Source organism: Haliotis rufescens, unplaced genomic scaffold (assembly GCF_023055435.1).
Source record: "Haliotis rufescens isolate VD_foot unplaced genomic scaffold, xgHalRufe1.0.p SCAF_3, whole genome shotgun sequence".
Lineage (NCBI taxonomy): Eukaryota > Metazoa > Mollusca > Gastropoda > Lepetellida > Haliotidae > Haliotis > Haliotis rufescens.
The window spans coordinates 48,125,522-48,141,034 of NW_025964001.1; the positions used below are offsets into that span (position 1 = coordinate 48,125,522).

The window sequence follows — 15,513 nt, forward strand, 5'->3', positions numbered from 1 at the left end:
GTCTGCTGTAAGTTTCCCTCTCTTAGAGAGTAAACTACAGTGTAGGCGGTCATGGTCATGCCTGTCTGCTGCAAGTTTCCCTCTCTTAGAGAGTACCCAACAGTGTAGGAGGTCATGGTCATGCCTGTCTGCTGTAAGTTTCCCTCTCTTAGAGAGTATACTACAGTGTAGGCGGTCATGCCTGTCTGCTGTAAGTTTCACTCTCTTAGAGAGTACCCAACAGTGTAGGAGGTCATGGTCATGCCTGTCTGCTGTAAGTTTCCCTCTTTTGGAGAGTACCCAACAGTGTAGGAGGTCATGGTCATGCCTGTCTGCTGAAAGTTTCCCTCTCTTAGAGAGTATACTACAGTGTAGGAGGTCATGGTCATGCCTGTCTGCTGTAAGTTTCCCTCTCTTGGAGAGTACCCCACAGTGTAGGCAGTCATGCCTGTCTGCTGTAAGTTTCACTCTCTTGGAGAGTACCCCACAGTGTAGGCAGTCATGGTCATGCCTGTCTGCTGTAAGTTTCCCTCTCTTAGAGAGTACCCAACAGTGTAGGCGGTCATGGTCATGCCTGTCTGCTGTAAGTTTCCCTCTTTTGGTGAGTACCCCACAGTGTAGGCAGTCATGGTCATGCCTGTATGTTGCCCCCAAAGAGGATTATGCTAGGTACCGTCAGCAGGGACCGTCTGGGTCATCGGACCCCAGGACTGGTATTCCTCCCACTGATGTACACAAGTCCGGGTCCCTAAGACCCCAGGACATTCATTCATCCTACCTGGTTCACCTCGACCCCAGGGTCTTGCAAAGGCAACCAGGGCAGCCCCTTTTTTTATAGGTAACATTTGTATGTAATAAAAATTCTTTTCATGTACTACATGTTTTTTGTTGTTTGTGGCACAAATTACATAAAATGTAGTACATGAAAAGAATTTATATTCACATGTCATCAACACACCTTATCAACAATTACTTCACATAGTTCCCCTTTGGTTGGCTGGCCCTCTAACTACTATCGGGACTTGTACAGGAGAGAGGATGATTGCTCTATCCCCCTCCTATGGGTATCGAACACACCTGTGGTCAAGATAAATGTGGAATCCATCAGCCACCCTGCCGCTTCGTGACATTTCACCTGGTGTGTCTCCAGGGCCCCAGACAATAGCGTGATGACTCTTTTGTCTGTGGGTTGCCCTGTACCTGTTTAAATACAGTTGACACCTATATGAGACACAAAACTCCGCAGACCTTTCACTCTTCCAGCCATTCATACATGAATATGAAGATATTACATACAGAGGTGATGACCGAACTATTGAAGAAATGTGGTATGGGTATTTTTTATGAGTCTGCAGTGTCAGTCATTATTCGTGTCTTGTTTCCTTGCATTACTATACTTTAGTGTGTACGAATGTTACCTGTATTATGTAATTGAAGGTAGAAGGTAGTTACAGATCGTATGTGATATAAAAACTTTCTATGCATGTATGTTTGTTTTGAAAGAAAACAGCATTGCAATCGAGGATGTATGATGTGATGACACCGACGTATAATGAATAATAGCATCTGTGTCTGTGTCGCCTTCGTTGAGTGGTATAATTTGTTAGCTTTGGGTTACACTATGTCGGGAACTTAGGTTTTCTGTCAGCTTTTTGTTGCTTTTGTTTACTCTTCAGAGTGCACCTTGCATAGTAGTCTTCTACAATAAAAGTGGGCATTTGTGACTGAGATACCCACTGTGGAGTAGGGCGTTCAACATATTTCACTTGAAGGGATGCGTTTTGATGACACCACTTGTTCAATGAAAGGGGTTTCCTCTACTGTGGTTGGTTGGTTTGTTGTTTAACGCCACACTCAGCAATATTACAGCTATATGACGGCGGTCCAGACAATCCAGTGATTAATATCATGAGCATCGATCCACGTAATTGGGATCGATGACATGCAGCAACCAAGTCAGCGAGCCTGACCACCCGATCCCGTTAGTCGCCTTTTACGACAAGCATAATCGCCTTTTACGGCAAGCATGGGTTGCTGAAGACCTATTCTCCCCGGAATCTTCAGTGTCAGATGTGCATTGGTCATGATTATTCCATCTCTTTTGTAGTTCAGCCAGTGGAATATCATCCTGAGGGTCCCAACTGTTATCGTGGGAGTTGGATGCGGGTGTGGCTAGCTGTTTGTGGCCTTGTTGGGAAGTTGATGGTGTAATGCATGGCGTATTGGCATTGTCACTTTGGGTACCAGATGGGTTATCTTGTTCAGCGTCATTGGCACAAGAGTACCGGTTGGGTTTTCAAGGTCAAGTGGGGGCGGTGACGGGCAACTGTATTCACCCACGTAGGGCCCCAAGCGATTTGCGTGGATAGGTGCCTTGAGGGGTTTGTAGGTTAGGCATTGTTTCAATTTGTACTGTAAATCTTGAAATTAATGCGAGCGTGAGTTAAATGCGAAAAATGCAAGTGGTCTTTGCTCGCATTATTAAACATTGCATTTATATCAACAGTAAGACATTTTGGATAGCAGAAATACTAACTTAGACATAAGCTGAAACTATGTATTCCACATCACTGTTGATTGAGAAGCACTTGTAACAAGTATATAAACAATGTCATTCAAACACCAATTACATCCTGTGAATTGTCACTGCTGGGGTCAAGAGTTCTATTCACTTGTCATCACTGACCATACCTGCAAGTCCAGACAGACGCCACCTACGCAACACAGTGTCTTTTTGTTCTTTGCGACTGCGTCAAAGGCCCGTTTGTGACCAAATTGTGTTATTCCGGGACAAGCCAAATAGCAACGTGTGCCCCTCTTGTGGCCATTTTTGCGACGGGGTTCCGTCTAAACACCAATGCGCAAAGCTAAAAGAATTGTAAAGTCGTTGCGTAATGATTCACATATTTTTTCCCATGTATTATATACATTTCAGATGCAATTTAAAGCACATAGGGACATGCGGTATTATACAGTATGACAGAACACATTTAACTGTATCTTGTGTATATTTTTAGATGCAAGACATATATAAATAAAAAATAATCGTTGAGGGATTCTTTGACCAACAAAGGGGCGAGTTTCAACCACTAGGCTACCCGACCGCCCCCCTACATACAGTGAAGAAACAGACCATGATTAAGAAACTCTATTCATTGGATCAGTACAAGATAAATTATAACCAGCCATATCACACTGAGATAGATCCAAAAGAACCACCAGTCAGATCCTCCATGAAAAGTGCGTACTGCACTTAGATAGAAACTGAAGACCTGTGATGTAGTTGTTCATTGAGTCATCAAGAAAGTAGACCAGCCTACAAACAGGGTCAGTTTACTGGTGATAGTTGAGAAACCAAACTTAACAAGTTCAGGATATATTTGGATCCTAAACATCTAAATAGGGCCATAAATCAAGAAAACTTTCAGCTACCAACTTTTGAGGAATTCCCAACCAGGCTATCAGGGGCAAAACTGTACTCTAAGATTGATTGAAACTCAGGATATTGGCAAGTGAAGTTAGACGAACCTAGTGAGTTTCTCACAACATTCAACACACCTTTTGGCAGGTATTGATTCCTCAGAATGCTGTTTGGGATCATATCAGCTCAAGAGGTATTCCAGCAACATTTTTTTTTTTTTTAGAGATTTCAGGATCTCCCAGGTGTTGAGAAGTGACATTCTCACATAGATGGCATGTAATAAGGCACCACACCAGAAGAGTACAATCGAAGGCTACACAGGCCATAAAAATTAAAACAGTTGATACAGAAATATTGAAGCAATCAGCAAAATGCCACCACTGGATGACAAAAAAGGAGTGGAACGACTGTTGGGATTTGTCAACTACTTTGCAAAATTCATTCCTAATCTGTCTGACATAACAAAACCAATGAGACACTGTTGAAGAAAGATGTTGAATTCTTCTTGTCTGAGGAGCAGCAGAAATAATACAACACAATACGTCAAGTTCTCACAGAGGAACCTGGTCCAATGCTGAAGTTTTGTGACATCACCAAACCGGTAGTAGTAATTTGTGTTTCATCGAAGTCCAATACTTCTTCAAGATAACCAACCTATTGCATATGCATCAAGATCACTGACTGAAGCAATTTGCACAGACAGAACTGGTGGCAGTTGTGTTCACCTTAGAACAATTTCATTAGTACACCTATGGTAGAGATGTTAACGTAGAATCAGACCGAAAGCCATTGGAATCCCATTTTGAAGAATCCTCTGTCCAAGATACCATCTAGATTACAGAGAATTTTACCCACGTTACAAAAGTATACACTCAACTTGATATACAAGCCAGGAAAGCGATGGCATTGATTGACACATTCTCAAGGGAGTATATATTCCACCAAGTAGTGATTATGAAAATCTAGAAGATAACACTGCTTGCAATGTACATACTCTCACTTCAAATCTGCCTGCTACAGATGCAAAATTATAGGACATTAAAGAAAATTTACTCAAGGATGAGGAGTTTTATCAGGCCATCGATTTCAAATGACTGACTTCAGAATTTTCAAGATGAACTCCGAGACAGAGAAGGCATTGTTTTCAGAGGGGAAAGAAGAGTGATTCCCAAAGTTATGTATCTGGAAATGCTTAAGTCAGTCAACATCAGATTATAATAGGCATTTATAACACAGCATGCATGCCATAAAAACACATGTAGGAGAAGAAAATGTTAAAAAAATTCCCAGGAATGAGCCAAGACAATATTGGCATACATGAACATTTTGTTTACAATAGGTGAGCCACACTCAGTACTATTCCCGCTAGCTAAAATAAGAACAGTTTGCAAGAGATGTCATGGTTTCAATTTGGATGGATGATTCATCTAATGATAATCATTGAAAACTCACGTACTGATCAGTAGTCTCGCCAAGTGCCAATTTGTCAGCACATGAAAAAGCTCCTTTATGAAGCCAACAATACGCATCCACAGCAACAGTGCAGCCTTCAAACTGTGAAATATTTACTGGGGTGTGGATCTTCTTCAAGTATGGCAGGAGTCCAGTTATACCCATTGTTTGAAATCTGAAATAAAAACATTGTGAATAAAAATTAATGAAACAGCTTGGGTATATTGTGGTGGCATGTGGTTAGTATGTATGCTTGCATTATTCCCTCAGGATTGCTTCATATAAAACATAGAACATGTGTGACTAAAGAGATTTGATTCTGACAGCTTACTTTGTCACGTTTATCTGTGGTAATAAACATTAATGAAACTTCCCGTCAGTCCTTTATTTTCAATCACCCTGTAATCATGTGTCATGAATGAATTAACTTGGGATTCCCCATTCTCATTTGCAAAAAGCACTTACCTAAAAACAATGTGAGTTCTATACAGAAAAAATGTGTGATATGAGAACTATAGATATGTGATACATTGAGCTATATATGCGAGATATATTGAGCTTTCTATGTGTGATATTTTGAGCTATATATGTGCAATATGTGTAACTATATATGTGCAATATATTGAGCTATAGATGTGAGATATATTGAGCTATATATGTGAGATATATTGAGCTATATATGTGAGATATATTGAACTATATATGTGAGATATATTGAACTATTTATGTGAGATATATTGAGCTATATATGTGCAATATATTGAACAATATATGTGAGATATATTGAGCTATATATGTGCGATATATGAAACTATGTATGTGCGATATATGGAACTATATATGTGCGATATATGAAACTATGTATGTGCGATATATGGAACTATATATGTGAGATATATAGCCGTCAATGTGCAGCCGTTATAATATGCAGCTACCAGCCGACTCGTCTCTCATCAAAACATGGGCCGTGTTCTCACGGGCAGATGACCACAGAGTACGCATATCACTGTGTCCGATTCACAAGACTAATGAGTGATTTTGGTAATTCGTTGTAAATTAGTAGTGTCGGAGTCGGAATATGAGATTGTCAGATTAACAGGTCTAAATAGCAACCATCATTAGTCTCGGATAAAGCTGATTGTTGGATTAACGAGTGTCAGATTAACAAGACTTGACTGCATGTGGGACATGTACAATATATATGAGCAGTCTACTGACCAACCTGACAAGTTCTGGCTTGTTATGTGAAGAAAAAAGCATGTCTGTTTTTTTTTATGATTTATCTTCAGGTTTTAAATATTATCAAAGATAAGTGTTTAATCAACATGATCAAACTAATAAACAAACTTTGCACTTTAATATACTAATGATGTATGTTTATGTTCACATTTTTACACAATGCACGAGCTGCATACACTGGTTAGTAGTTCAGTTATTTGTCCCCGAAACAAAATTTGAAATGACCAGGGCCTTGTCACTTTTGCACATGCAACACAACTTTCTCTTGACATAATTCTCACCAATTGCTTTCAAAAATGTCGACGACAATGTGCATGTGTCTTAATCATTCAGATGCTGTTGTATATCTGTATATCAGTTTATTAACAACATGTCACTGGGCATGAGTTAGAGACGTTTGTAACGTTGATAATGATTATTTAGTTGCATATTCCTATATGCAAGGGGTCTATGTACAGTTCTCGGTAGAAAGGAACAACATCAAGTTATTAGCTTGCAGTATATACAAGTTTGCTTTATACAAGTAGATGAATACAGGAAGTACTGCTTGAGTGTGGGGCTGTCTCTTTCTTCCTTCTGGCCAAGTCTTATGCAGCCAAGGTCACTAACATGGGAAAAGTCATAAATTATTAATATACATAACAGTAACTAATAAGAAGTGACATATGCACTGCTCAATCAAGGTGGTTGACAGAAAATGTAGGTGACGCTCACTTCTGACTTCAGTTCGTTTTGCCTACAGAGTTGTCAAAACAAAGTTCTACACCAGAGGCAGAGAATAGCTGACCTCTTCAGAAACAAGTAGCTCAGTCCGGGTAAGATGATATGAGACAAGAAGAGAGTTGTATTGTTTGTTGTTTAACGCCGCACTCAGCAATATCCCAGCTATATGACGTCAGTCTGTAAATAATCAAAACTGGACCTGACAATCCAGTGATTGACATCATGAGCATCGATCCATGCCGTTGGGATACGATGACATGTATCAACCAAGTCAGCGAGCCTGACCACCCAATCGCATTAGACACCTTATCCCTCTGGATGCCGAGGTTTTTTTCTGACGCACATTTTCCTAAGATCGGAAAAGTGAAGGTTGTGCGAGAATTGAGCTCATGCTGCACTGGATCTACCTCTGGCTACAAAATTAAGCAGAGAATATTAAATTTCCTATTTGATTGTTTAAATTTATTTAACTGCAAATATTAAACCGGTTTTAAAAAAGACACTTCTAAGTGTTGTCCGAATTTATTCTGCATTGAAAAAAAGTTAATTTCTCCGCTTTTTATCGTACACCGATAAAAGTACTGTGCGACAAAAAATTTATTAAGAAGCTTTACGGAAACCGTAAGCGAACAAAATACTGCCTATAATATCTGAACGACATAACTACATATCAAATGGAGTTATATGTGTTTGTATAACGACATACATTCAATTTAAAAAATAGCATGCCTTAAATGACGAAAACTGATTTTTCTCTATGACGTCAAAAGGCGAGAGAGAGGTTACACACATACATAGAAAAGGGGGCATAACTCCGCTATGCTTAGCTCTAGTTTGTTGTAACTCAGGTCACTTGATGAGAATTAGCTGTGGGTAAGGACAATATATTTTCATGGTGATTTGTTCAGGAGGAACCAAACTATTCCACAAAAATATCGATATTGAAACTGTACACGTTTAGCTATAAAATATACCTATCATGGAACTGTTCTGGGTGAACAATACTTTCCAAATGACGTGCTGGTTTTCTTGGGGAATTAGTCAGCAAAGAGCCAGAGTCACAGGAGACTAATCACAATTTTATTTACAAGAACAATTAACAATTTACAATATACTTAGATAATAACTGAGGGTGCCACAGAGAGTCGGTACACACTCTGGGCTGTGGGAGAGAGGTCTGCTTGGTAAGAGAGTCAAACCCCTTCTCTTCCTCTCCTCTCCTCTCAATCATTCTGGACCAAGGCTTATATAGCCAAGGTCACCTGACATTTAGTAAGTAATAAATATAAATGTAAACAGTAAATCATCAGTGACATACTTGCACATCCTGTTCAGGATGGCAGACGTTCAATGTACACAAAAATGGGGATTAACAATTAGGATTAGCATCTTATAAATAACAGCAATTAAATAAATGTTTCAAGGCATATAGATGTCATGGCTCCAGGGTAATGAGCCTTTGCAATTAAATGTTCTTCAGACAATAGGTGTCGTAAATCAGTCGCCATGACAACTTCCCTCCGTTACGTGAAGCTTGGACCCCAAGCTTATATAAGTCCAAATTGATATGTGTGAGTTTTTTCACCAACGAAAACGACCATGCAAATGTGAACAAAATCAGTTACATGAAATCCTTATGCAACAAATATATCTATGCAATGGCGGTATGAAAGTGATCATCTAGCTAATTTGAATTAGTGCCAGTTTGAAAACTAACCAAGTTATCTTTGTAATGTGCAATTTCACTACAAGGTAATTACTGCTTTGCACAGATTCAATAAATATATCACTGAAGGTTCTTTGAATTCAGGAGTCTAGTTTGGCGGTGCGACTCAGTACCGAATAATGATAATGAGTAATGTCATAAAAAGTACAAATTAAACATCTCAGCAAATATTTTGCATAAAGAAATTTGAAACCAGGAGTCTAGCTTTACCACGTGACTCAAACGGTACTTGTGGGTACATTTGCCCTTTTAAGTACAATGGATGCTCTTCCCGTGTCTTTGACGGAGCTTGCCCAGATATTGTGGGTGCGATGCCCAAGAAAAAAAAATCCCTTGATTCCGACATCAAAACTCTGAAATGCTGAATACTGCTGTGCTGTTAATTACTTAATACTGACATACAATAAACATATATGTGGGGGTGGTTCACCCATGAATATCCCTAACTGAATTCAAAGTCCTAGACAATACATTCAATTTTGTACCAAACTGTGCACATTAATTACTTGTAACAAATGACAAATTTTGTCGTTTAGATTTTTGAAATTACGAGTCAAGCTTTAAGGTGTGACTCGATAACCCTACAGCTTAGGTTTGTCTGGGCCCTCGCTGTATCTATATGTCTGGCGTGGCCTGGAGACATTTCAAAGATTCCCTACACAATAACTTCAAAGATCTAGCTTGACTAAAGATGTAATTTGGAGTATATTGCACATATATAAAACTGAATTTTTGAAAGACACATTTTGGCATTAATATACTGGTTTTGATTAAACATACCTGGTTGCAATATTCAACAGTCACACAATATATATCCTTGATTGAGTCCATGTAAGTAAACACAAATTAATAAGTCCCCATGAGATATCTTGTACACAGTGTCCATCTTGTAGGTGCCTGTGAGGCGGTTTCTGTATTGTGCAGGGTCTGCATGATGATGGATGGCTGTGGTCGGATCTCTGTGGGATAGGCGTGTATACTTCTTTTCTTTGGTCCTGTACAGTGTGCAGGAACGACATCTTGAAGGGGAAGTCTTAGCAGTGTTGCTAAGATATTTGAGCAGGGAAGGTTTGGGATCGGAGAACTTGTTCTTGATCGGAGAGGTTCTTGTTCTTTCTTCAATCTTGTTAAAGGCCATTTCTTCGTTCTTGGTGATTGGCCTTCAGGAAGGTAGTATATCCTTTCAATAAGAGACTGTCACTTCCTACAGTTTTGTGAACCATATGCCTTGCTGCAAAGAGGTACAGGAAAGGACAGACTAAGAAGTCTGTCATACCCGATAGCTCCACCAAATTAACAACGCGTGTCGATCTGACGTTGATTAATGAACGATTTGCACACTCGTATATGCAAGGGGCCGACGTATGGTTCTCAGTTGGAAGTGACAACTTGGAGACGATGGCTTGCGGTATATACAGTTTTACTTTATACATGTAGATATATACATACAAAAGACACTATGTGTCAGGTCAGCACATAGTGGTAGTGGTTGTTGTTTAGGTGCCCCGGAGCACCCAGCCTAACCCTAGCTAGGCTAAGGGTAAGACCTTTTTTTCCCCCTTCTCTCCTTCCAATCATTTTGGACCAAGGCTTATATAGCCAAGGTCACCTGACATTTAGTAAGTAATAAATATAAATGTAAACAGTAAATCATCAGTGACATACTTGCACATCCTGTTCAGGATGGCAGACGTTCAATGTACACAAAAATGGGGATTAACAATTAGGATTAGCATCTTATCAATAACAGCAATTAAATGTTTCAAGGCATATAGATGTCATGGCTCCAGGGTAATGAGCCTTTGCAATTAAATGTTCTTCAGACAATGGGTGTTGTAAATCAGTCGCCATGACATACCCATAAGAGATGATGAAATCGTACTTCATAAAAAGGAGGTAATAGAGAAATGGATGGCCTTATCTAACCTATAACTTAGTCCTTATATTCCAACATTCTCCTGATTGTGTAAGTGTAATTTGACTAATGTTGCATCATTATTAATGGAGCACTAGCCTTATCATCAAATGTAATGAAATACCCTAAAAATAACACCATTCCTTTTGACGTCATGGCTGGTTTTATGTCTTTGATAACGTCGGAAAAAGACGACACTGGTATTTTGATTAATATATATCTCCCCTAATTTTTGTTCATGGTATGGAAAATCTTGATGTTTTGAACTGAATTTGACGCTTTTCCAACACAACATAAAATGACTGCTTTCACCAAGTAAATAATGTCTGGAATATGAAAACAATTAGATAGTTTATCATGTATCTTAATTGGACAAGACCTGTTTGGCATCAATTTACATAATGAAATTCCCAAAAGAATATTTCAAAACAACCCAAATTATATTCAATATTGGAATATATGTGTTCATTATTATATTATTATTTCTTACACAATAAAAGATGCAAAGAAAGCTCTATTGGCATAGAATTATCAGGGTAATCGTATACGTTTGAACCAACGGGGTACCTGGCATGGGTTTTATTTTATTTTTTTTTACAATTCCTGGAGAAATAAAGTAAACAGTTTACTATCTTGTGATCACAATAGACAAAAAGAATGAACCCATTGATTATATAATGCAAAATGAGAGGAATAATTCGTAAATTGTTTGTGACTAACGCGCACCTGGCGAATCATTAGATATCACTGTTCTCTGTATCAAACGACATAAAAGACAATTCCAAGACCAAGACATTTCAGAAATGTGTGCATATATTTTACCGAAAAATATTATCCATTTTGTTAAAGTAATATATTCAGTTTTAGTTATAAAATAAAATGAAATGGCTTTTCATGGACATTGGTTATATGAACTTATAATATTGACTTATTACACATCCGGGCCAGCTCTAGAAATTAGCACTAGTCCTGTAGTCCTTACCAAACTGCCCAATGGTAAAGGTATCCTCAGGGCAAGTAGAAATTGGCTCATTTTAAGGGTTTTGCTATATGTTAGCATTATAAGGACTAGTGGACAAAAACTGTTAGTTTCTAACCCTTATTCCCAAGAAATACGCACATGCTGCAGTTACATATACACTTCATCTTGTAGCACTTGTCCAAAGGAAAGAAATATCGTAGTCGACACTATAAACCTATCAATTGTTATGTAAACAATGTTCAAACAAACAGGAGATTATCAAAGGTTTGTTCATACATGTTGTGGCCTATGTTTACATATGATATCATTTTGAACACTGACAAATATCCAAAGTGAAATTAATTGTGTGAAAAAATGTATAAAAGATTTTAAAAATATACACCAAAACTGAAACTGTAAACAGCATGATACAATGATCGTGTGCACCCTCATTCAAGGACCTTCACCTCAAAGAAATTACCAACTAGAAAGTGTTTTTACTCGTAAAAACATATGTCTCCCCCCACTCCCCTAACCCCCATTCACGTTACTTCACGTTAAACCCCATCTCTTCATTCCCACCCTCCATTACTAAATAACAGAGACAAAAATAGAACTCCTAGAAATTTCAAACAACTAATGGGCACCACTTCAGCGTCTAATCAACACCACTAATCCCTCAATCATTTACCCACCTGACAGTGTAGTCATCTAAGTAGCACAGTTTTCTTGTTACTGAAGTATTTGTAGAAAATCCACTTAAAGTACTAATAGAGTTTGGACACAAATATATTAATACCCCCAACATATCAGAAATGATGAAGCAATGTTATATGGCACAAAGGAAAGTCTCTGTGATGTAATTGCCCGTGTATCTGACTCTGCAGGTCTTCTACACAATGACATATGTGATGTCATGGAAACTGTAATAGCAAAATGCACCACTTCAGTGCTGGGTTAATGTGTATACAAAGTTTCGCGAAAAAATATTAAACGGTTTCTGAGTTATGGTCCGGAAACGGTGGGAACGCCGACGCCGACGGGAACCGTGCCAAAAACAATATGTCTCCCTCCATTCTGGGGGGAGACATAAATATGTACAACAATGTTGACGTATGACATCACTACCTGTGACCGACTTTTACAAAATGGCGTGTTCACTGTCCACAGTACGCAGGATTTTACGAGGGGACTTTCGTTGATTCAGGGATCGTATATACATAAATGTGACATGTAAGTAATCAGAAACATTCTGACAATCTATGTACTGTTATTTGTTGTTATATTTTTCATTGAAACAAACGGAAATAGTCAGAAATTCCAATAAATACCGTTGTCATTGTGCGTGATTTTGCGTCAGTCATGGCGTCACACAGAACGGTAATTTTGACAACTTCCGTTGAAAATATCAAATCATTGCAATGTATCTATTTTAGATTCCCTAATTCTTACTACGATTCTCTTCCCATGCATATTCTGAAAATGTTGAGCCAATATCTTGAACGAATAGACAAATGGATAGCTCAAAATAGGAGAAAATGCTACACTGTGTGAAATCTGATTTTTGCTTTGTTTACATTTCAACCAAGTGCAGATTTTCGAGCACAGCGTTCGTTTTCACACCTAACCTATTTTGCTTGATTTCATCTAGCCACTTTGTATTGGTGACAGACCACTGGTCATTTCATTCTAAAATGTATAAGGAATTCAAGGATGTAGGTATCGCAGATAGGGTTAAAATATACGTGATGTTACAGGCTTCTCATAACCGGTGTACCTGAAACGTGATTTTGTAAACACTATCCAATATGGCGGAAAGTTCGCTACGGCGTTCGTGTTTTCGTATTTTCCAAAACATTCTACACGATTCTAGGGTTATCGGAGACGTTTTGGAATGATCATTGGTGATTTCATAAAAGACAGATACCCCGTGATCACAAATATGCTGTTTTTGAAATTCATTTCTCCGAGTAAATATCCCAAATGTAGATTTCAAAACATGCTGTAAATAACGCCGTGAGTGTTAATTTAGTAATGTGTAAAAAATGGCGACATTTATGATGTACCTAATTATCAGAGGTCATTTTCAGTACTTTTGCTTGGCCTAAAATTGCCAGTGGATGATATCACAGAACTGGGAATTTCCCACCTTATTAAAAACTGTGAAGTGTATTTGTGTGGGTGATGTATTTTGAATTTTATTCGACTTCAAAGTGAGGGTTGTAGAGGATGGACATATATGTCCCTGTGGCATCCAGGGGGTTAAGTAGGTTCACTTTACCCTCGTCTATTCAACAAGACCAGAGATGCCAACACTAACTGAAGCTTCAGAGTAATCAGGGGGGTAAAAAAACAGAATTTTATGTGAAAAAGACTGTTATAGTACCATAATTCTGGTTTTCACTTCAACACTTTTGTTAGCATGAATTGACGATAGTAATATAGCTGCATGGGCCAGCATCACTATTTGAAACACAGGGCGATAAGGCTGATAATCAGCAGACAAAAAGTTACTCTGTTAGGACACAACCCATCGTGTATCAACCAATCACATTCTTTTTTATTGTTTAAATTTTTGTTAAATACATACTGTAGGCAGGTTTTAAGCAGAGAAGGGGTTTGACTCTATTACCAAGCAGACCTCTCTCCCACAGCCCAGAGTGTGTACCGACTCTCTGTGGCACCCTCAGTTATTATCTAAGTATATTGTAAATTGTTAATTGTTCTTGTAAATAAAATTGTGATTAGTCTCCTGTGACTCTGGCTCTTTGCTGACTAATTCCCCAAGAAAACCAGCACGCCATTTGGAAGGTATTGTTCACCCAGAACAGTACCATGATAATTTGGCGGAGAATCATCGTTTCCGGAACCACAGAGTCCAGGAACTAACTACGACCACCTACAAGAACCCATTGGAGGACATGTCCAACCGTGATCATCTGATGGAATAACAAGCAAGCTGCATCTACCTCTGACCTCAACACTGGATTAAAAGACAACCAACTCCTCCAAAGACACCATCAAAGGAAGAAAAAGTCTTCAAATATTGTAAGTACTACATTGTTGATTACTTGTCTTCCTTTAATTTAGTACGGTACATACTAATAGGTGTCGTGGCAAATATGGAGTATGGTATGGAAAGTAACTTTGAAAGTGAAATTCCAACAGTGTCTTTAGTTACGCCCCTTGCCAAAAGTGTAATTCAGGCAAAATTTGGTACAAAAACAACAAATTGTTTAGTAGATACAGGGGCATCCATTTGTTGTATTTCGTCTGCTTTTTGAGCACAACTTTTGAAAACCTTACTCTTGGAAACTCACCCTTTCCACAGGTTAAAGGTGTTGGCGGCGAATTGCATAAAGTGTTAGGTTCAGTTGTGTTAGTTTTTGTCATTGAGGATCAGGAATTTTCTATGTACTGCCTACACTGCCTAAGGCAGTGATACTAGGTGAGAACTTCCTTAATGACAATGATGCAGTCTTAGATTATAGCTGTCATTCCTTGATACTTAACAACAGCACATCAGATAGGCAATATATCAATTTCATAGCCAATTCAGTGCAAGAGATTAGTGGATTAGCAAAAACAATAGATCAGATTTACATCCCCCCTCAGAGTGAAATTCATTTCAAGGTTAGACTATCAGAGAGACCAAAGAGGATTCCCTCATCCTCATTGAACCCATTGCTTCCCTCACTGCTCATTCTGAAGTAGCAGGTGGTAGAACTCTTTCCAAAGTGAAAAGCAAAACTGCTACATTTAGGCTTATGAATCCCTCCCAAGAAGAAAAGGTTCTTGACAAGGGTACAGTTGTAGGCAAATTTAGTTAGATTGACAAAGACTCTGTTTTTGAAATCGACTCTGACCAACCATTCATCAGTACCGTTAACACCGACAATGAGAAGAGAGACAATGACACCTGGGATTATGTTAAAATTGCACAAGAGTTAGGATTTTATTTGACCAATACACAACTGACTCCAGACCAACGACACAGACTACTTAGAATTTTGGGACAAAATAGAAACATGTTTTCAACGAGTCTTGCAGATTTAGGTAAGACTGACATGCACCAACATATCATTGACACTGGCAAC

General features: G+C 38.6%; 1 protein-coding gene across 2 annotated transcripts in view; it reads right to left on the reverse strand.

Moving 5' to 3' along the window:
* The window catches only part of LOC124149737 (exonuclease 1-like), a 191,806-nt gene that overhangs the window by 102,862 nt on the left and 73,431 nt on the right, over positions 1 to 15,513 (reverse strand). The window contains exon 2 of one of the 2 annotated variants that reach the window (XM_046521492.2): positions 4,857 to 5,027. In XM_046521492.2, the coding sequence (XP_046377448.1) occupies positions 4,857 to 5,017 (161 nt within the window). In that variant the 5' untranslated portion in view covers positions 5,018 to 5,027. Of the gene's footprint in view, positions 1 to 4,852; positions 5,028 to 15,513 lie in introns of both variants that reach the window. The other variant, XM_046521493.2, reaches the window with a different exon arrangement.